Source organism: Elaeis guineensis, chromosome 9, assembly GCF_000442705.2.
Source record: "Elaeis guineensis isolate ETL-2024a chromosome 9, EG11, whole genome shotgun sequence".
Lineage (NCBI taxonomy): Eukaryota > Viridiplantae > Streptophyta > Magnoliopsida > Arecales > Arecaceae > Elaeis > Elaeis guineensis.
The window spans coordinates 73,385,467-73,409,397 of record NC_026001.2 but is presented as its reverse complement, the minus strand read 5'-3'; the positions used below and the strand labels follow the sequence as shown (position 1 = coordinate 73,409,397).

Here is a 23,931-nt window from a genome sequence, read left to right as displayed (position 1 = left end):
ATCCAAAAGCAAGTACCAACCCAAATCTTAACAATCGTAAATAAATAACTACAAATCTATGATCATAAAATAAACTAAATTTTTGCTACTAAATTTTTAAGCTTGCTACGCAGATCTCCAAGTTTAAATTCTTCATCGGTCTTAACCTTTTTCTTTTGTAAAAAAAAAAAAAAGAATATGAGCTATACTAGCATAGTAAGAAGAACCTATGCTTCTTTATCAGATCCAGTCTAAGTTTTTCATGATAATACAATATTTAGAAAATAACACATAATACAAAATAAAGTATTTAATAGAATATATAATAAAACAAGTCATAAACTAATCATGCATGCATAAATCATGAATATTTCATAAATATGAATCATAAATCATTCTTGTCATAGATTCGTATAATATTTGAAAATATTATTTATAGATATTTATACTAAGATCACTATTATACCTATGACAAGGCCATGTTTCTTAATCGACAGAGTTCTTATTTTATGTGCCAACTTTATACCCATTGGCAGGGCTATATTTCATGTGGATACTAGCTCCGGATATCGACTTTCTCAAAGAGATTCATTGATAGCCATTTGAGAGCCTTTAAAATCCTTATATTTTTTTCTTAAAACATATATATATATATAGATATAAAAATTATAAAATTTATACTTCATAAATATTCTATTTTCATTAAAATATATTCATAAAATCAATATTTATAATAAAAAATATATATTTTTTATATCTTATATGCTGATCCTTATTTTATAAAAAAATATGATTTTATCATCAATAATTCTTTCTATAAAAATATAATCATTTAAAAATAAATAAGGAATGTAAAATCTACTTACTTTGATTGTCCTAAATCTTTAGACTTCACAGGTAATCCTATTTAAAATATCCAATCATCGTCAATTTCTTTTCAATGAGTTCAATAAAATTAAATAATGAAAGAGGTCGTTGATCGGATGATCGGTCTGATAGGTAGTTTAGACATCGATATAATTTATGATCTCTAGTTGAGTATCCGATCTAAGCAACTCTGATCAAAAAATCATGGAGCATGGAATGGATTAAGATCAAGATCGATCAATAGAGTTCATCAATAGTAGATTTCAAAGATACTAGACAAATCCGACATGGGTTTGACATACAGTACAAATATCAAAGCAATTTCAGGACATCTTATCGGAGCCAACATAGGTTCTTAGAAGAGGAAGACATGACTCGATAGAGGTCCATAGGTATTTTTAGAGAGAGAAAATAGATGAAAAGAGAGAAAGTAGAGAAAAAATTTTCGTATTCCTCAAAAAAAGAATCTGTGATCAAAATTCTCAGAAGTCATATCATGGTGACTCCATAGGGGTCAACGGTGATCAAACTCTATGAATTTCTGGCAAGGATCGAGCTGAGATATGATAAACTACATGGATATCAAAGTGGTTCTGGATCTTTTTAAAAAGATCATCTTAGATCATAGTGGGGTCCATGGGTTAGATAGAGAGAGAAAGAGAAAGAAAGATATGAAAGAGAGGAGAGAGACACAAGAGAGAGATAGGAGAGAGAAAATTCTTCTTTTTCTTTTTCTTTCTCTCTTTTTTTTTTCTTCTTCTTCTTCTTTGTTTCTTTCTTTTCTTCTTTTCTTGGCTGAACAAGGGAGGGCATTGGGGTTGGTGGTTCGTGGTGGCTGGGGGTCGGAAGACCGATGGCAGATCCTGGCAGTAGGAGGCTGATGGCAGCAAAGCAATGGATGACCGACGGTGAGGACCGATCAGGCAAAATCACCAGAAAGACAGGACTAAGCCGTGGCCCTTTTCTTGGTTATTCTTGGGTCCCAACCCACTTGCCGATGGTTTGGGCCCCCGCATTGGCCGTGGACAGGTACAAGGGGGAGGCCGAAACCCTTTGCAAGGGATGCCGGTGGTAGAGATGGCTCGAAAGTTTGGAAAAACTCTATCAAAGAATGTATGAAAATAGAGATTTTTCTTTGTGGTTGATTTTCGGCAAATCTGATGGTTGATGGCGGCACTCAAGGCCACGAAAAGAAGGGGAAGAAGGAGAGGAAGAAGGGTCGGTGTTTACCTCGGCTTCAACAGCATTGTCGGCTCCAATTTTCGGCAACCACGAGTACAGGAGGCCATGACTTCAATGGAGAAATCAAGGAGAAAGGAGAGGAAGGTCGGTGGTCATCATGGGTTGCTTAAGAGGGGAAGAGAGAGTTTTATAGGGCAGAGAGGAGGTCGAATCCTTCCCGTATTCAATATTCCTTTCCGATGAGGTTGCGCAAAGAAGACTCCCAGCGGGAGTCTTCAATATTTTTTTTTCTTTTATTTAGAGCGGGATATCACATTCTACCTTCTTTGAAAAAAGTTTCATTCTTGAAATTTGGCATACTTGAGGTTTCGAGCATTAAAATACATAATCCTCATATTGTCCTTAAGCTTCCAAATCTCAAAGTACTTGTTCCATGAGTTTTCAACATAAATAATTATACGGTATTTTGAATCTAGATTATTTCTATTTACAAGATAATAAATTTTTTTGATCTCTTAATCTTACATTGAAATTTCATAATACTTTATCTATGAAATTATTTGCTTTTGATTAATTTTACATGAGAATCATAATTAATCCTATCTATTCTTCTAAATATAGAAAAGTTTAGAGCATTAGATGCTCAAAATTCTTCTAACCATTGCTATAATAAAAGAACTAATTATCGAAGATAGTATTGCAACATCTAAATAAGCTCAAGAATCAATAATCTTGTCCTTTCATTTATTAATGATGGTCTCTTTTACAAAAATTAAATCTTCATTCATATCACTTACTGCATTAGTATTTTTAACTAGTTTTAGTATAATTCAACCATCATATTTTTATTATGCACTTTGATATGAACCCATCGAATTCTCCAAGGCTATCGGATGAATCCTAGCAAAAAATCTAATCTTTCATTTTTTTTACATAGAATTAGAATAAAATTTTAAGTTTCTTTATCTTTACTATTCCTCGAACATGCCATATTAAAATTAAATCTTGATCCACTTTCTATATTTAAAATTATTTCATAAGCTTTCACCGCTCATTTAGAATTCAATATATCTAGAATTAATTTAAAGTTAACTCTAGATTTCCTGACAATTGAGATAATTCCAAACTAACTTTTTTTTTATAAAATGATTAACTCAAATCTCCAATAAATTAGAAGGTCTCAAGTCAATACCATTGTAAGTAGAATCAACTTGGTTATCTTTTATAGACAGCTTCTTTCATCATGACTCTTACATCAATAAATAAATCGACATGAAATCTTATCACTTATTTATTAAAAACTCATATAAATCTTTTAAAAATTTGATAATTGCAAGATACTTTAGATCAGCTCCAAAATCTAAACTTTGACTTGAAATAATCAATGTACTTCATTATCTTCAACAGACTTAAAAAAGATCAAATAATCTAATAAAAAAATGGCAATATAAATTATTAAAGATTTCACTAATATATGCATGTCATCTAATCCATAAATAAACTATATATATATATATATATATTTCATTTATCTATAAATTTTATACATGATCCTCTTATAGGTTCAATGCTTGAAAAATATTTATTTTTTATATGATGTAATTCTTTCTTAAGCCATATCCTAAACAAATTTATTCTAATAAATCCAAAATTATAATTATCAAATAATTAACATCAAAATTTGAAAAGCCATCATAATCTTCACCCATATCAAGTTTAGAACTCTGGAATCATCTAAATAACAATTGAACAAGTATACTCAATACAACATATCAATATATCCTATTTTATTTTAGAGTCAACATCTCTCATACTTATGCCAAGCCTTATTTATTGAAATCCAAGATATAATTCATCCAATTCTTTAATACACATCGTATACCACTTTTTAAAAAAAAATTATTATAATGCTTATTGATCCGAAATCTAGACTTTAAATTTTTTCTGCTACTTCTATCAATTTTCTTGTGATCATAATCTTCATACTTAAATCCCATTTAAGTCATAGTCCTATTGATCATAACCTAAGCTCTGATATTACTTATATCATGCCCTAGTCACTTAATCCACAGTTCCAAGTAATTTTAACCTAGGCTCTGATACCATAAAATGTCACGCTCCAAATTTGAGACATAACATGGCCATGCTATCGAGAGATGAGATCCACGATAACATGAAGCCAATCAATCATAATCAGCTAAAATCTATCAAATAAAAGATTCAATTTCATTATCATAAAATAAACTAAACTTTCACTACTAAATTTTTAAGCTTGCTACATAGATATCTAAGTTTAAATTCTTCATCAGTCCTAATCTTTTTTCTTTATAAAATAAAAAAATAAAAAAATATGAGCTACACTAGCCCAGTAAGTAGAACCTATGCTTCCTTACCGGATCCAGCCTAAGTTTTTATAATAATATAATATTTAAAAAATAATAGATAATATAAAATAAAATATTTATAGAACATATAATAAAATAAGTCATAAACCAATCATGTATGCATAAATAATAATATTTCATAAACATGAATCATAAATCATTCTTATCATGTATTCATATGATATTTGAAAATATTGCTCACAGATATTCATGCTAAAGTCACTATTATACCCATGATCGGGCCATGTTTCTTAATCGACAGAATTCTTATTTCGTATGCCAACTTTATACCCATTGATGGAGCCATATTTTGTGTGGATATTAGCTCCGATATCGATCTTTTCGAAGGGATTCATATATAGTCATTTGAGAGTTTTTAAAATTTTTATATCTTTTTTTTAAAACATACATATACATAGATGAAAAAATTATAAAATTCATACTTCATAAATATTATATTTTCATTAAAACATATTCATAAAATCAATGTTCATAATAAAACATGCTTTTTTTTATATCTCATATACTGATATTTATTTTATAAAAAAAATATGATTTCATCATCAATAATTCTTTGCATGAAAAATATAATCATTTAAAAATAAATAAAAAATATAAGATCCACTTACCTTAATTGTCCTAAATCTTTAGACTTCACAAATAATTTTATTTAAAATATCTAATCATCATCAATTTTTTTTCAATGATTTCAATAAAATTAAATAATAAAAGAGATCGTTGATCGGATGATCGGTCTGATAGACAGTTTGGACATCGATACAATTTATGGTCTCCTAGTTGAGGATCCGATCTAACCAATTCTGATAAAAAAATCATGGAGTATAGATTGGATCAAGATTAAGATCGATCAACAGAGTTCATCAATAGTAGATTTCAAAAATAGTAGACAGGTTCGACATGGATTTGTCATACAGCATAAATATCAAAGTAATTTCAGGTCATCTTATCAGAGTCAACATAGTTTCTTAGAAGAGAAAGACATGACTTGATAGAGATCCATAGGTATTTTTAGAGAGAGAAAATGGATGAAGAGAGAAAGTAGAGAGAAAATAGAGAGAAAATTTTCGTATTCCTCAAAAGAAGAATCTGTGATCAAAATCCTCAGAGGTCATATCATGGTGACTCCATAGTGATCAACGGTGATCAAACTCTATAAATTTCTGGTGAGGATCGGGCCGAGATATGATAAACTACATGGATATCAAAGTGGTTCTGAATCTCTTTAAAAAGATCATCTTAGATCATAGTGGGATCCATAGGTCAGATAGAGAGAGAAAGAGAGAGAAAGACATGAAAGAGAGGAGAGAGACATAGAAGAGAGATAGGAGAGAGAAAATTCTTCTTTCTCTTTCTTTGTTTTTCTTTTTCTTTTTCTTCTTCTTCTTTGTTTCTTTCTTTTCTTGGATGAACAAGGGAGGGCATTGGGGCTGGCCGTTCGTGGTGGCTGGGGGTCGGAAGACCGATGCAGACTGTGATAGTAGGAGGCCGATGGCAGCGAAGCAAGGGATGACCGGCGGTGAGGACCGACCAGGCAAAATCACCAGAAAGATAGGGCCAAGCTGTGGCCTTTTCTTGATTATTCTTGGGTCTCAATCCACTTGCCGGTGGTTGGGGCCCCGCATTGGCTGTGGATAGGTACAAAGGGGAGGCCGAAACCCTTGGCAAGGGATGCCGGTGATAGAGATGGCCCGAAAGTTTGGGAAAACTCTATCAAAGAATGTATAAAAATAGGGGTTTTTCTTTATGATTGATTTTCAGCAAATCTGATGGCTGATGGCGGCACTCAAGGCCATGGGAAGAAGGAGAAGAAGAGAGGAAGAAGGGCCAGTGTTTACCTCGGGCTTCAGCAGCGTTGTCGGCTCCAATTTTCGATGGCCATGAGTACGGAAGGCCACAGATTCAATAAGAGAAATCAAAGAGAAAGGAGAGGAAGGCCGGTGGTCATTGTGGGTTGCTTAGGAGGGGGAGAGATAGTTTTATAGGACAGAGGAGAGGTCGAATCCTTCTCAGATTCAACATCCTTTTCCGATGAGGTCGCACAGAAGAAGACTCCCAACTGGAGTATTTAATGTTTTCCTTTTTTTTTTCTTTTGTTTAGAGCGGGATATCATAAAATGATGCACTATATCATTAAAATATTTGATATATTTATTGTGCATCATTTTAACTTTGATATGTATACAGAGACCATATCACAACTTGAACTTATTACTCATCAATTAGGATGTGACCAGTTGCTTTTAGTTCTCTTATTATATTTGATATTTCTCTAAGATGCATTCGATTAGGTGCTTCCTATAGGCATCAAACTTGATAGTCAATCTCCTAAATTTAGTATCAGAGGTCTCCATAAACTTATCCTTCAAGGCAACTGACTTATCTTGAGCAATGGGGTACTCCAACTCACACATACAATCATTTGCAAACTGCTCGGCAACATGTTACAAGCTATACTATTTTTTCCCCCCCAATTTTAATATGTTTCAACATCTCTTCTATCTTGAACAATAGTTCCATGCTCAGGCGACCCCCAGTGTGGTTGAAAGTCTACTAAACCTCTCTCTCTTTAAGGAATTAATAAACTTTTTAGTGCCAAATATCAAAATTATCACCTTTCAGTTTCTCGTTCCTGTTCACTACAATAGTATTAGCAGCCACGAACAAAGATAAATACATAGAGACATAAAAAATGAGGGATTAACACTAATACATCACAATGAACACCTTTTGCTACAGAATCAAACTAAAAATATGATAATCTAACATGAAGCACAGAATCAAAAGCTTACTATGCTGTTGGTCATCTTTCAAGTCACAAGTGTTAAAATTCACATGCAGCACTCCAATGAGGTTCCTTTGCATGGAATCCAGGGAGAATAGAGCAGAATTCTAGAAGCACACCAAATCAGAAATCATAATTTCCTTTGCAATCATTTTCCTAGATAAATGATTTATAGGAATCATCTAATCTAACATACTATTAAGATTTGATGCCTCGAGATTCAATCCACATTGAGACCACTGCGAGGTCCGCGACGACGAATGGAGTCCAACGAACCCAAGATCACCTCAAACGGAGTCCAGATGATCGAAATACGCTCGATTGAAGTTGGCACGAAGTCCGAAATGGTGGACGACCGACAACGGCCGGCGGTGGGCCGGCGGAGGAGCGGTGGCGTGGCTGCACGCGATATTGCGTGGCCCAGCATGCGGATGCATGGGCACGCGGGCGTGGAGCGTGACCCAGGCCTGGGTGCATGCACGCGGTGCATGGCCCAGGCCCAGGTGCGCAGGCGCAGGAGCGACCCAGGCCCATGCGCATGCGCGCGCGGGTTCAGCGCCTTGGAATCTCGGTCCATGATGGATCGGACGGTGCACAGAGGGGCATATGGACCGAAGGGGTATTTTCCTCATTTTCTTGCGGTCCATCATGGACCGAACGCCGTTTCTTGGCGTTTCTCGTGGTCTACGTGCCTTCTCGTGGACCACATCACGATCGGACGGCTTGGGGAGCCGCCGGTCATGATCCGATTGTTTTGGGTGATTTTTGGGGTGCTGTGAGATTATGATTCCTATTGTTTCACGGATTTAAGCCTTTATAAGGCCCTGTTCATGAACAGAGAGGGTGTGGCGTGGTTTCGTTCGGAGGAAAACCCAGAGAACAGAGAACAGACATCAAAGAAAGCTTCCTATGAGGGGGCTTCTGGCAGATTGGTGGAAGATAGTGATCATTTCAAAGGTTCACAGGGGTCTTCCTAGAGAAAGAGCTATTGTGAGGGAGAGCTTCCTGTGAAGGAGAGATTAGGTGTACAAGAGTTGAGAGTGTGATATTCTCTTGTAATTTTTCTTTTTCTCATAATGAAGCTTGCATGCCTCAAAGAGACAAGCCCTTTTTTGGCTGATCTACGTGTCTGATTATTTTTATTTTTTTTCCTTCCTACTACGACGTGTGGTATCGAAAAGATCCTAAGAAGTGGTGTCCTGGCCAGACATCCACCAACAAATGATATCTGAGCAAGGCAGTACCAAGACGCAAATTGCAGTGGTGGTGAGCAAGATTGAAGATGGAGAAGATAGGATCAATCAAGATAGAGATCAACAAGTTTGATGGAAAAAGCAATTTCTCCTTGTGGTAGGCAAGGGTGAAGGATGTACTCATCCACTAAAGGTTGATCGATACTCTTTTGTACGAGGAGAAGCCGACCACCATAGAGGTGCAGGATTAGAGACGGCTACAGATGCAGGCGGTGACTACTATTCGTATGTACCTAACGAATGAGATGGTGATCCATGTGCTTAGTGATACTTTTCCGACGGTGCTGTGGTCGAAGCTCGAGGAGTTGTATATGGCGAAGTCTCTCACCAACATCCTTTTCCTCTGGAGGTAGTTTTACCAACTACGGATAACTGAGGGGCAGAGCATGCAGGAGTATCTCAGCCACTTTCAGAAAATTCTCACCGACCTCCTCAGCATTGGCGAGAAAATTGAGGAGAAGATCGAAGTGCTGGTCTTGCTAGCATCGCTTTCACTTTCATATGAGTCCTTGGTGACTGCTCTTTTAGTAGAGAAGAGCACCATCAAGATGGACGAGGTTACCATGGTGATTCTTCAGAATGAGATTCTCAGGAAGGAGAATCCAGCTTCGAGCTCAGACGGCGGCAGCTTAGCTTTGATGGTTTTTGGAGGAGTAAGAGGAGGTAGATGGAGCGATAGAAGATCGTGATGAAGGCGGTCCAAGTCCAAGATGAAGGACTTGAGCAAGATCAGTTGTTACTATTGTAACGAGTTGGGGCATCTAGTCAGAGATTGCTCTCAACTTAGGAATCGGATGAGGGCTACTACAGCGACGGCCAATAGCGATTCAGAGGGTGATGCCTTGTAGATATCTGACGAGGTATCTACTTCTTTCCAGTAGTGAATTTTATATTCTGCATGCACTTATCATGTATGTTGCAGAGAGGAGCAATTTGACTCTCTGAAAAGCAGTAAGGGCAATGTTTATCTGTCAGATGGATTGAGTTGTGCGATCAGAGATGTTGGGACGGTCAGCTGGAAGATACATAATGGTGCAGTGAGGAGATTGGGAGAGGTTGATACATACTCGATTTCAGACAGAATTTTATCTTACTGAGTAGACTGGATTCGAGAGGCTATAGGACAGTAGCTGGTGGAGGAATCCTGAAGGTTCTACGCGGCGATAGAATTATTTTGGAAGGAAAGAAGAAGATGAGAGGACATTACTACCGAATGGGGAGCCCAGTACGAGGTGGAGCTTCAGGAGCCAAGAGGAGTCCAGAGCGAGGTAGAGCTCCAGATAGAGATTGATCGGGCACGAGATGCGAGACTCGAAAAGATGAGAAGCGATATCGCAAGGTGAGATTTCTATTGCCACAAGATGATACCCCAAGCAGATCTCAGATCAGGAAGAGCACAGCATACGATGGAGATGGGATCGAGCGGCCTGGCTTGACTCTCATGTCTGTCCATCCATGATCAGCAGGCGATTGCCCCAGGACATGGGGGCGAGGAGATCCAGAAGCTCTCAGAGTCAGGAAGAGGCTGAATGTTGAGTCGAGATGGAGATTGTTAGGATTTGATATCTCGAGATTTGATCCATATTGAGCTCACAGCGAGATCCGTGATGATGAATGGAGTCCAATGAGTACAAGATCACCTCAAACGGAGTCTAGATGATCGAGATATGCTCGATTGAAGTTGGTACGAAGTTTGGAGTGGCGAAGAACCGGCGGTAGCCGGTGGCGCAGCCGCATGCGGACATGTTGGCACGCGCGCGCGAAGCATGGCCTAGCACGCATAGCATAGGCCCAGAGCGCAGCCAGGCCCAGGCCCACACACACGCGCGCGCGGGTTCAGCGCCTGGTATCCCGGTCCACGGTGGATCGAGCGGTGCACGAAGGGGCATGTGGATCGAGGGGGCATTTCCCCTCTGTTTCTCACGATCCATCATGGATCGAATGCCGTTTCCTGGCGTTTCTCATGGTCTACGTGTCTTCTTGTGGACCACGTCGCGATCGGATGGCTTGGGGAGCTGTCGGTCATGATCCGACGGTCCTGGGTGGTTTTTGGGTGCTGTAGATTCTGATTCCTATTATTTCATGGATTTAAGCCTTTATAAGGCCCTGTTCATGAACAGAGAGGGTGTGGCGCAGTTTCGTTCGGCGGAAAACCTAGAGAACAGAGAATAGATGCGAGAGAGAGCTTCCTGTGAGGGGGCTTCTGGCAGATTGTTGGACAGCGGTTGCTTCGGGAGTTCAGGGGGGTCTTCCTAGAGAGAACTTTTGTAAGGGAGAGCTTCCTGTGAGGGAGAGATTGGGTGTACAAGGATTGAGGGTATGATCTCCTCTTGTAATTTTTCTCTTTTCTCATAGTGAAGTTTGCATGTCCCGTGAAGACGAGTTTTTTTTTTGACTGATCCACGTATTTGATTGTTTCTATTTTTTTCTTTTTTCTTCCTACTGCAGTACGTGGTATCGAAAATATCCTAAAAAGTGGTGTCCTGGTCAGACATCTACCAATACATACCCCAACCAAACGAACCCAAAGAATTTTTTCTGTAGAAAATCATCAAACCTTACAGACCATTAAAAAGAAAAAAAAGACTTGACTAAATGTTGGATTGCTTGGACCTTTAGTATCCTTTTTTTCTAAACTTAAGGCCATTAATGTCATCAAAATTCATATTTTAGCCTCTTTTTATTGAGTAGTGTTCTCCATTTGCTGGCCTCCAGGTTTTCAGGATTCGGACGGTCAAGTGAACAAAACAAGTTGTTTCCATTACATCAGCCCCAACAGCTGCCTCCTGGGCTGCGATTAAGCAATCCTTTCAACAGAAGACTTCAAGCAAGAAGCAAGGGACGATATACCTCCCATTCAATTTCACCCAGCTGTTGACTCTAGAGGAATTGCCTTCAAGCCAGATCCTTGTGGCATGGAAAACAGATTGGACTAACTAGAGGTGCGCTGCGTTATATTTTTTGATTTTTAATTTTTAAAAAATATTTTTTATTTTTTTTAATTTTTACTATTGAGTAAAAATAAAAAAATAAAAAATATATTTGATAACCACGTTGTTGTAAAGCAAAAAGTAATGTTTGGGAACGATAGGTGAAGAGCTCGACGAGGGAGAATGATTCAAGAAGGGAAGGAGAAGGAGAAGGAGGTGGGGAAGTGAAGAGCTCAACGAGAAAAAAAGATTCGGACTCTTTACTTTTTGGTTAGCGTTTTAAATGTATGGAAGCAAAAAAAAGTAGAAAAATAAATTTTGAAAAACAAAAAATTTTTACTTTACATATGAAACAATTATTTTGATTATTTTGATTTTAATTTTTTATTTTTCATAATATTATTAAATATTATTTTTTGATTTTTATTTTTTTAAAAATCAAAAAATAAAAAATTATTTTTTTAATGGCTAACCAAATGCTTCTTAATTGTATCCTCAAGCTTTAAACAGCATTTGTAACAAAATTTACACCCCCTGGCCTCTAAAATAATAAAGGTAAAATTGTGGACATATGATCAGTCTAATTTTAGGGTTGAAATGGCAGAGGTGTTATCTGGTGCAACTTGAACAATATTGGAGTTCTATGCCTTTCTCAGGTCTTCATGATCAGCTTTAAGAATAAAAAAATGACATGTTCTGCTTCATAAATTTTGAAAGATTCTCATCACGAGGGATTGAAGTTTTAACAGTAGAGGAACGTCACGGTTCTTTGAACGTTTCCACAACTTGAGCTGCCTCGTAGTATGTCAATCTATGAAGGGCAAATTTCCCTGGCCATTAAACCAGTTTCCTATGGTGCTTTTCCCTAACTAAGATCAGAGTCCTAAAAAATCTTTTTAAGTTTCCAAACCATACATTATATTCCACATATATTAAATTCCAATTTATTCATATATTTTCCAAGTTGCATGTTCAATAATATGAAATATTGCAAGCGTATACACGCCTGACTGATGTTCAATCATGTGTCAATATTTTATTCAATTATCCAGGCGTTATAAGCATTACTTCCATGTTCTCGGCAGAATTATTTAAGCTCAAAATATTTTGACATATGTTTTCCATTGGTTAGGCATCTATGTGTATCTCTTCTCTTTTTATATTCTACACGCATATCGTTCTCAATTTGAATTCAATCCGATCAAGCACACTGGAAAGAAAACTCTATGCACATTGGGATTATAGAATCTCTTGCTGAAGTAAGAACAGCCAATTAGAAAAAAGACTCAGGAAAAAATAAAAAAGTATTCACGTTCCTCAATAACCTCCCAGAATTGTCAGTCTATCAGGCAAAATTGACTGAATGGAAACAAATAGCCCCTGTATTATTCATGTCCATATTTGAATCGATAACAAGAGATGAATGACATGCTATAAATTGTAATAGCTGCTCCATCCACTCAACCAACATACACAAAAAAATGTATCAATAATGAGAATAGTGATATCAATTAGAGCACATATATGGGATTTCAAAAAGTAGAAGTGAAGCCTTTATTTGATCTATTATTACTCCCTGCTTGATTCTTGAAAAAACACTTCAATTTCTTTCAAAAGAATTTCTTGCTCTGTTTGAATTTCATTATGATCATCCATAGGTGGAGACAGCATGAGGTGAATGAGCAGGCTGCACACTTTACCAATATCTTCAGGGATCAAAACTACACGTCACGATTCTCCTCCCTCAGTTGCTTTTTGTAACTGTCATTGTACACTTGTTTTCTGCATACCTGCAGTTTCATAACGAAATAAATTTTGAACTATCATAGTAAGTGCATTTGTTTCCCATTCCATGAACCATTTCTTCCATCTTGTCATATAACTGAAAATAAATAGTAGAAGCATAAAGTAATTAGAATTTATTGAAATGGAGATCGGGACATGAGATTCCATAGAAGGCATTCTACTGAAACTGAAACTAATTATTATAACTAAATAAATTAGCTGGAAAGATGTCGATTTGATATTGTATATGCTTTTTTTATCTTAGTAGGGAAAAAAATAAAAAACCAAAACCAGAAAATGTTAGATTTCTGACCTGGAACAAATGATGTAGAGCAGAAACCTGTTCTTTGTTCATATATTTCCTGGTCATTAGCTCCGTGAAGAGCCTAACCATCTCTGCAGTCATACTTCTGGCAGAAAGGTTGTCAATTATCCCAGAGATGCTTGAAGTATTAAACACGAATTTCATCCACCCAGGTACTTGGTCCAGTTTGAGCAATGCAACAGCTACATGAGCTGCAGGCTTGTGCTGATTTGTGAAAGATCTTGATGCTAAACCAGGAGCAGCCAAAGTCATTGCCAACTCCTCCATGACTAGCCTACACCATTTGGAATCTTTGATTGCTCTCTTCTCCTGCAACCCAAACTTTTCCCACCCTAAAATAATGGAAAAACAGACACTACAATTTGTGGCTACTGTTGTATCTCCATAGAAAAGTAAGCCTTCTGTCACAGCCATCATGGATTCTAGGTATCTCAGAGAGCACCTCAGCTCATCATTTTTGCCGTTCCTTTGATCTGAAATTCTGGTGAGCAACTCAACAAGACATTGTGAGGCAACCAACTTGATAAGAGAAGATCCAAAGTGTATCAGCCTGCATAAATCATGGCATCTGAGACAGAGCACTGATAACATGTGGGCTTCATTGGATGACTGAAGGAAATCCTGCCAATCCATGGTTTCCTGCAATGTAGCATGCAAGCTGAGAAGAAATATTGTTAGATGGGCTGGCAGCAGTCAGCTTGAGGGGTAAATATAGAGTCGCAGACCTTTTTAAAGAGAAAAAATATAATAAAAGTACAAATATCAAGGATTCTCCAAGAGTTGTTTCTTCATCGTAATCAACTAAAGCTGGGCCTTTGGCACAGGCTGTCTGTATTAGGCTCCAGCTGCAGTAACCAAAGAATTATTCAGCAATATGACCTTGGAAGCTTCTTTGAGCACTTGGTTTGTGGATTGGTGAAGAATGAGGCAAAAAATGCTGATTATTAGGTGCTCTTCTTGGCCACATGACTGGGAAGGTAGTCTAGTATTTAAATGTTCCAGCAACTGCACAGAACATAATGATACAATCAGCTAAGTGCTGTTACAAGTATGAAGTCAGATGGATTCATTGTGTTATTCTCTATTTCTTTTGCAGCCTCTGACAACTGCAGGATTTTGTGCAGCCCAAAGGGAGTCCTTCAATTAAAGGTCTATATTCCAAACAGTTCAGTTTTCTGGCAACAATGATGTGTTTTAGTAATAAACTGGACCAGAAACACTTCATGGTGGATGGCAGTAAAGGCTACTGACAATCCTATTGGTCTTGAGAGGATGGATAAAGAAGAAATTGCTTCAGTTAGAAGAACAGGAGTACCTTTACTGAAAGTGCCAGCCAGTCTTCACCATGAGTAAGTGTCCTGTAATCTGCTGAATAAAGAATATTGAAAATCAAAAGCAAGCAGTTTATGAAGATCTGTGGAGATTGTGTTGAGTAGCAGAGACACCGTAGTGCATCAGTAATGCCATGCAAGCAGAATTGGCTGGAAGTGTTAGGAAAAATGTTCAGAATTCCTGTCATGACATTCACCAAACTCATTATATCATCTTCTCTTCCTTCTTCTATTGCCTTTCCAAGTAATGACACCAGCAGTAATCCAACATAATTATCTTCAGAAACAATGAGTTCTGCAATCACTTGGAGGTCCAGTGTGTGGACATTGTTAGTGCGCGCACATATTTGGGTCTTGGTTGTGCTATAGGATGTACAGAAATTCAAGATCTGGTAAGACAAGGGTTTCATAATTCCTTTTTGTTGAAAAAGCCACTTTAATGCTGCTGGATGGATGCCCATAGAGAGCAAATCCCACTCATTTTCGGCTATCAAATGAAACACAGCTTTCTCAGCTTCTGGACTGTATGCTGTCCTGTAGCCAATTGGAGCACCTCTGACAAGGCCATAAAGATGCACCAGTTCAGTCAGCATCATGGAATCAGCAACCCCACATGAGAAGTCGTTGCTGTTTACTAGGATATATTGCTCCAATGAAGCCAACACTTGGTTCCCATCAATAAACCTGGAAAGATGAACTATCAGCTATGCAGAACTAATGAAGAAGCTTAACAGAGTGAAGCAAATTTATATTGATGATACACTACCTATCACCATACAATGTGCTGACATATAACATTAGAAGAACTGCATCTTGACAGGAAGCCAAGTTTAAATCATGTGAGCTCCTTTGCCCAAGTAAAAATATCAGCTCTAGAGGGTCCGACGGGAGATAAACATAGGCATCTCTGATGGGTTGTCCAGAGTTGGTGCCCAGAAGTCTATCAACTACTGAACTAAACATCAAATATACTCTTATTTTCATCTGCTCTGATGGAAACAAGCCCAAGAATCCAAATAACAAACTAAACCAATTTGAGCAAGCCAGGGTTTCTGCAAACTTCCTGGATTGACATTCAGATCCGTTAAGCAAAATAAGATGAAAAGTTTCGAGAACTCCTAGTACTACTTCCTCATCTTGCTCTTCATCAATGACCCTTCCAAGCCAAGGCATCAGATATGTTTCACATGTTTCTATTATGCTGTTCTCCAGTTCCTTGCTGCCTGAGTTCGTAGCAGAACTTTCTTCACAACTGTAGGCATGTGCTTCTTTCAGAAGGTAGAGGGAATATAACAGAAGTTCATTGGGATATTCTTGAGATGTAAGAGACAACATCAAAGCATTTCTTGATGCCTCTTGGATTGCTGGTGTCAATTTCAGGACATGACAAACAGATGGTGATTTAAGAATCTCCACGAATGTTGAACAGGCCAAGGTGAAGGTTTTGGGAAGCATACCAAGCTCCCCACTGGTATGTCTTCTGAAAATTCCGGTCAAGATCAGAGCTGTTTCTTCGACTTGAGACATGGACATAATTCCTGGACAGTCTGAGATGCAAGTCCAAACAAGATTTAACACATGAGATTGAACTGGATGGAGAGGTATCTCTGTTACATAGCGGAAAACAGAAAGCAATGTAGGAAATCCTATCACAGCTCGCTGTCTGAAAACTTCCTCTGCTGTTGCTAAAAGAGTTAGAACCTGGATGCACGAAATGACCAGGGGATCCTTGCTTCCTGCAGATCAGCGTTACATTGAATGAGAAACCATCTTTATAGATTGCAATGAACTAGATACTCTTCAACTCTCTTTATGAAGTATATTTCCTGCAGATATCAAAAATTTTGTTCATGTTACCTGAATGTCTGAGTATTTCAAAAACATAATCTGCAATACTTTCTTGAACAAGAACTTGAATCTGTTTAGCACAGTACACACTCGAAGATAGGAAATGAAAGATCAAGTCCAAGGTGCTGATTTGCACTTGAGTGTCAGAAGAAAGAAGAGGACCTTTTATCGCATCAGCAAACAAGTTAATAAGAGGGATATGCAACACTGTGTCATCTGAATGCACAAAATTATCTCCTCTGACGTTACTACCAGTTTGATCATTTGCAGGTAAGTCCTCAAAGATGCCTCTTCGAGCTAACACCGTTAGCAATGCTGAGAGGTAAACATACAATATGCCAGACGTGATTGGTTGAAACTTGAAAGCAAGTTAATTTGCTCATACATTGCAGACAACATGATTTACAACAAACATGCCTAGCATGGAACATGTGGCTCTTGTGGATTTATGCATTAATGAAAAGAGACATCTACAAGGAAGTGCCCCTCTTTTACAGCATATTATCAAAGGTAATGGTTTTATTGGGATGTGTCATCTTTCAACCATAAATTTGGATGCCTTAGGTTTGTTGATAGCGACAATTTTCATTACTAGCTCCTAATTCAACACCATCTTGCTTATGAATCACCATCTCTATTTCCCAAATCTAAAGTCTTAGAACTTTGGTCATCACTATCTCTAGACAATCATCAGTTTATATAATTGGGTTTCCCTTGGAAGTTTTTGTACTTGTTTGTCAAAATCAAATTTTACACAGCTTGTGATCTAAATATCTGATCATCAGAACATCAAATTTTTAGACTTCAGATTCAATGATTTTGACAAAAGCAAATTATTCCAGCTATCACTTCAGTGGATCCTGGAGTCTCATAAATATCATGTATTCCACATGATACTTGAGGCACCTTGATAGAAATCTCTCATCCAATGAAGTAGCTTATGCAGCCCATGCAGATTATAATGTCATTGTGCAATGAAGCATTTGTTTTTGCAGCAGTCAGGAATAGATGACACTGACCAACACAGTTCATGCGGACGTCGTCATTTTGTGTCTTGAGCAGAACTTCAAGTGAAAGGTGCAGCAGCCTCTCTCGAGTTGATGACATATCAGTGTCACCATGATCATTGTCATCTTCATCCCAAGGTGTGGCTTGTAAAAGGGATAGCTTATACAGGACGAACATAATCTCACCACGTATATCTTCACTGTAACAGGGAACAGGAGATGGTAGGTATGATGGTCAAATGTTGTCAGATAAGGTCTAGTATTTTGTCTTCACCTTGGAAGCTGAAGACCAATGATGAGGTTGGAGAAAAGGGCATCTTTATCTCTGATGTGGGATGCAGGGTTATCATTCGGATGAGAATTCAGTAGGATCCCAAAGCAATGCAGCTGCATTACAGGTTGAAAGCCATGCAAGCAGTGAATTAAGCTGCGAACACCTCAAGATTCAAAAGAAATGAACGCCAACTTTATTCCAAGCCTTCATTATAAGGATGCAAACCATCAAAATCCATCCAGCAAACTGACAGCACTCATGATCCATTTTCAATCATTTAATCAAATAAAATCGATATAGTCTCTTCGTATGGATTATATCCAATGCACCCAATTTTCATACTTTTGGTTACAGGAAAATCCATGGAAATGCAAAAGGAAAACTAATTTCTCTGGAAATCTAGAGATTTATACTTTCCGATTTTGGTAGTTTCCTAATGAAACAAACAAAAGATAAATTACATTTTTCAAGAAAAATAAGTTTTCTCTGAGCAAAAGCGAAAAAAAAAAAAAAAAAAAAAAAAAACGAAGAGGAAGGAAAGAAATAAGTTTTCGAAGCGGTTTTCTTGCAACCAAATATATACTAATTCCTCCCATTTTGCAGTATCGGGCTTGTTTCGATATTCATGTAGGAATATTCTAAAGGTATCAGGCCTGTTGGCCCATCCAGCGAGTCTTGTAAGGGCTGGCCCAAATCCTAGTTTATATGCAAATAGGAGATCCAGTCCAATTCTGTTAGAACTCTAAAAGGACTCGGACTGTATCTTTCGTGCAAAAGAATGGTTGATGTTGTTTCGCCAGATGAATTACTGGATCGTATTTGCACAGCTTTCAAAGTATTTTGAAAACTGTTCAAAACATGATCCAACCATTTTATCGTACGAAAGGTACGACCCCGACCCTTCCGAAACGCACGTTAAAATGGAAATTAAACAGCGGATACTACTATAACAGATTGGAATAAAAACCTTCATTTGACGATGTTTGCTTTTGACACGAACAAAACTATATGTTTAAAATATAAATTCCCAGGTCAGCCGGAAAATATAATTTTTAATTTGGTGAGCAGACGCTTGAGTAGAAAAACGCCATAACTTAAATAATAATAATAATAAATAAATATTAAAAAAAAACGTAGACGCCATAAATTCCCCAAAATTTCCATATCGGGCCCAAATATTCGAAAATTTAATCTTTCCCGCGATCTAAATGCCGGCAAAAAAAAAAAAAAAAAGGCGAAAAAATTAATACCAACAGAAGGGGAGGGAGAAACAGTACCATATAAACCTGGCGTCGGCTCCACGCGAGTGCGCCGGAAGAGAGGAAATCGGCGATTAGGGCGATGAAATCGCCGGACACGGAGGATCCGCCGCCGCCACCGCAGCGGTAGCAGAGATCAGAGACGAGGTCGATCAGCTCGCGGGCGAGGGCCTCATCATCGGAGGCGGCAAGAGCTCGCACGAGCGGGGGCACGAGAAGGTGGGGGTGGCACGTGCGGAGGTCGCGGAGGAAGGCGGGGCTCCGGATGGCGAGGGAGAGCTGGGAGAGAGCGTAGGAGACGTGGTGGGAGGGGGAGCAGGGATCGGACAGCAGCGCCGAGAAGCATGCGAGGCAAATGAACCCCCCTTCCGCCGTCGTCACAACCAGCGACGACCGGTGACCCTTCCCGCACGTTGGCGGCCCCGCCTCTTCGTCCTCCTCCTCCTCCTCCGCCGGCGGCGGGGGCGTTGGTGGCGACGGCGAGAGCTCCGCCGCTTCGAATTCGTCCTCTTCTTCTTCCACTCGTCTTCGCCTCATCGCTCGCCTGCCGGAATTTCATATTTTGAAAGAGTTTGACGGGTATATTAATATAGGACGAGCGAGGGGTTCAGATATTCCGCCGGAGAACGTTTACGTATGACGATGGTGACAGCTGACAAGAGGAGCCAAAATCTTGCAAAATAACAATCCAATGCGTGTGGCACCAAACAAATAACCCAATCGCTGGCACAATTTGATGTCCGACATCAGAAATGCATAATTTCAGTAAACGAAAATGATAAATTTTATTCAAATAATTTTATTTATGTAACTAAAACCAGACATCGAATAATTTATATAATAATAATAAAATAATATATAAATATTAAAAATAATATTTCGTGTTGGTAGGTGACATCATAGGATAATTTCCTGCAATACTATATGTTAAATTTTATTTTTTTCAATATATTTTTTAATTAAAAAATAAGAAATAAAAATATAAATAATATGATAAAAAATTTTATCTATATAATAATAGTAAAGTAATATATGAATATTAAGGGTGACATTTCGTATTGATACGTAAGATTATAGGATAATCTCCCGCAATGCCACAAGTCTAGTTTTATTTTTTTTATTTTTTAAATAAAAAATAAAAAATAAAAGCACAAATAGTATGATAAAAAAATTTATCTATCTATATAATAATAATAATAAAATAATATACAGGTATTAGAGGTGATATTCTGTATTGACACGTAAGATTATAGGACAATTTTTCGCAACACCACGTGTCAAGTTTTATTTTTTTTTATTTTTATATTTTTTAAATAAAAAATAAAAATATAAATAGTATGATAAAAAATACTAAATGTAGCAACCTTCACTTATTTGGCAGACCATCTTTGAAAAGAATAACTCTCATAGATCCTTTTGAGCTCATCATGGGATTAATTGTTGAGAGTAACTTTTAATATAAAATATTATTATTATTATCAATTAAATCTCTGCAGCATGGGGGTTGACTACTAGTTATAATAAATTAATAATTTTATATTGATTAAAATTTTGATATATTATTTTATTGGCTCTTTTAAGAAGCAAGTGATATTCAAATATTAGAGTTGGCATCACATACATATTAGCTAATAAATTTGCAAAAAGATATATTAAGTTATGAAGTGTTTACTCTCTACTATATTAAATACATAAGTTTAGAAATCAAGAAATATTTTGCTATATTGCTTATACTATTCTGGCTATATATATTAAAAATAAAATCTCGATCTTAGATAAATGAAAAGTCTTAATTCTCACTATATCAAAAACATAGTTTTATTTTTTTGATCATTTGTTGCTTTTTTACCTAATTAAAAGTAACAATAAATGATCAAAAATAAAATGATGATTTTCAATATAGTAAAAAATAAAATAAAAAGCTAGTCATATATAAGGAAAGGTCAAAACAAATTATATAACAAAAACGACAAAACTACTAGCTATAAAGAAATAATAAACATATAATAGGTATTTTCTTTTTGTAAGATCATGCCAGAAAAATCCTTTACATTAACATTCTCTCACCATCATTTTGCAAACTGAATAATTTAAAATAAAAATAAAAATTATTATACAAAATAATAAAAAAATATTGATATATTATAAAATAGATTGTCCACCATGGCATTGGTGAACGATCAGATTTTGTACTGGATCACTTTGGATCAGAGACAACGGATTTCAAAATTTTTTTGATCTGACCCAGCATGCGATGCATAGATCTAAATCAGATTTATTAACCATTTATATCAGCATATAAGAGAGAAGAGAAATATGATAATGTTTATCATCTTGTGCGGGTAGAAGAACACTGCAATCCGATGATCCATGGATCCGATGTTTGCTGTCGAGCCACGCACTTGACCGATTTCTATATGTATTCACTCGGGTCTGATCTGAGACGCATTCTCTTTCTTCAATCCATCTACTCCTAGATGGATATGCAAGCTCCTCGATTAGATTCAAATCTGATCTCCGATAGGGCTTTGATCGATGCTAGATCACAGCCTTCTCACTCCTTGCACAGATCTGATGGCTTTCGACACTTCGAATCCATCAGATGATGTGTCCAACACAGTTGGATGTTGAAAAGCTTTAGATATTAGAGAGTGGAGAGGGAATTGGCATGGAGAGAATGGGAGGAGGCGATAGAATTTTTATCTTATAAAAAAAACTGCTCCTATTATGGACAATGTGCTATATGTCTTTTCATTTGATCGGATTAGATGCTTAAAACAAAAGGACTCTTCTATTACCACCCCATCTGATTTTCTCCCACATTTCATCACACAAAACTAACGAGAAAAGTTAGATGGCATGGAGAAAAGATAGGGTGGTTATTGACCCATTCAAACTCCTCTATTTTGAATTCAAACAATTCAAATTTTGAATCAACCTTGAATTCAAATGAGATCATATCTCTTATCCTCATCTACCAGTGGATGAGGCTTATCCCACTCCCTCTCCCTTATCTGAATTTGGACGACACACATAGATCAAATCCATGTGGTCGCACATCCCTTCCATTGGCGAGAAAAATTAGATGGCGTCAACACTTAGCGCCCTCCACAAACCTAATCTGATTAGGTCATGAATTGAACCTGTGCTAACCAACATTTGAAACCCAATTCAAGCTTGCTTCTACTTGGTTAAATCCTATTTAATAGGAAATCCAAATTAAGTAGGAGAAAATGGGTTTAACTATGTGCTAGCATGGCTTCCTTAAATCCAAAGCTAGGACTTAATTAATCCTAACCCAATTAGACTATACTTAGCCTAATTATGCAATCCAAGACTAAAATTCTTGTTTGTGTGATCCCATGGGTCCAATTCTATTTGATAGTGAGATATGTTATGATCTCTATCAGCAACTGTTAGATTTTCTATGTCAGGGCATGCATGTTTATTTCAAAAAATTTTTTCTAAACATCGCAGCGGAATAGAAGATTAAAACACCTTTTAATCTATTTTATAATTTTTTTTTTTAAATCTGAATCTGAAAGAGAAAAAGCTCTTTCTTAGCCACACAAGTGTCTGACCTCTACGGATATTCACTAAGGATCAGCCTAGAATGATCCTATTTGATATTGATTTTTTTTCTAAAAAAAAATCAGCCTGTGAATCTGAATGAAGTATGGATCACGATCAACTCTTTGATCCTTTCTTTGATCTTCTTCTTCTCTTACTTTTCTTTTCTAGATTATGCAGCAACCAGGGACTAGAAACCAGCAAGGAATATGGGATGCCCAAACATCTTTGGGTGTTGAGGATGGAGAACGCTCAAGCTTAGGCATTGGATCTCCAAGGGAGAAGAAAGGGGGCGTAGGCTCTTCAAGGGAGGTGTGGGACTGCTGGTTGAATTGCTTAGAGGCTTTAGGGAAGGCCCCTTTAAATAGGCTTAAGATTTGAATCCTATTCAAAATCAAACAATCATTTAATACAAGTCCTACTTGCATTAAAAATCTTTATTTCTTTAGTTATTTGACTCCCTTTAGGAGATCCTTTAGGTGCCAACTATTAGAGCCTTTGCACCCACAAGAACACACCCAACATGGCACCCATGGGATGCCCCATAATGGTTCCACATGCCCTCTAATGGGTGGACATGCCCAACTTGATCAAATCAAGTGGCGTCCAATCAAAACTATCAAGAAAATTAATTAAGGACTTGAATTTTTAATTCATTTGATCCAAAGCTTTAGGCACCCAATAATTGGAGCTCAATAAATCTAATTCATTTAGGTTATTAGCAGATAATTAAATTTAAATTAATCTTATCAAATAAAAAATTAAATGTAAAGAAAAAATTGGGTCCAACCATGTGCTAGCAAGGTTATCCTGAACCCAATAAGATTTCTTTATGTTCAATTGAGATTTCATAAGTTCAATTGCTTATTCCAGATCTAATCCCTTTGTTGTGTGACCCCATAAATTTAATTCTATCAGATAGTGAGATATATAATAATCTCTATCATAGTATCATTAAAACTCTTTTCAATGGGTTGGAATAATTTTACTCTAACTCATCAAGGATTGTCGATCCTGAGCAATCCTAGTGAGCTCTCACAATCCATCAGTGACATCGAGCAATATGTAGTGGCAATCCAGTAGAACTGAAAAGAACCTCAAGGTGTAGTTCACATATGATTCAGTCCCTCTATC

At 37.1% G+C, this 23,931-nt stretch overlaps 1 protein-coding gene across 1 annotated transcript; it reads right to left on the bottom strand.

Moving 5' to 3' along the window:
- Positions 1–12,758: 12,758 nt before the first annotated feature.
- LOC105051215 (protein PUTATIVE RECOMBINATION INITIATION DEFECT 1) lies at positions 12,759–19,771 on the bottom strand. The gene is given in 11 exon segments (XM_010931538.4): positions 12,759–13,125; positions 13,128–13,188; positions 13,497–14,166; positions 14,234–14,351; positions 14,354–14,513; positions 14,824–15,523; positions 15,606–16,575; positions 16,697–17,002; positions 17,707–17,894; positions 17,969–18,081; positions 19,246–19,771. Coding segments are annotated over 11 exon segments (3,963 nt in total). The 5' UTR covers positions 19,765–19,771; the 3' UTR covers positions 12,759–12,967.
- Between the last annotated feature and the right edge of the window lie 4,160 nt (positions 19,772–23,931).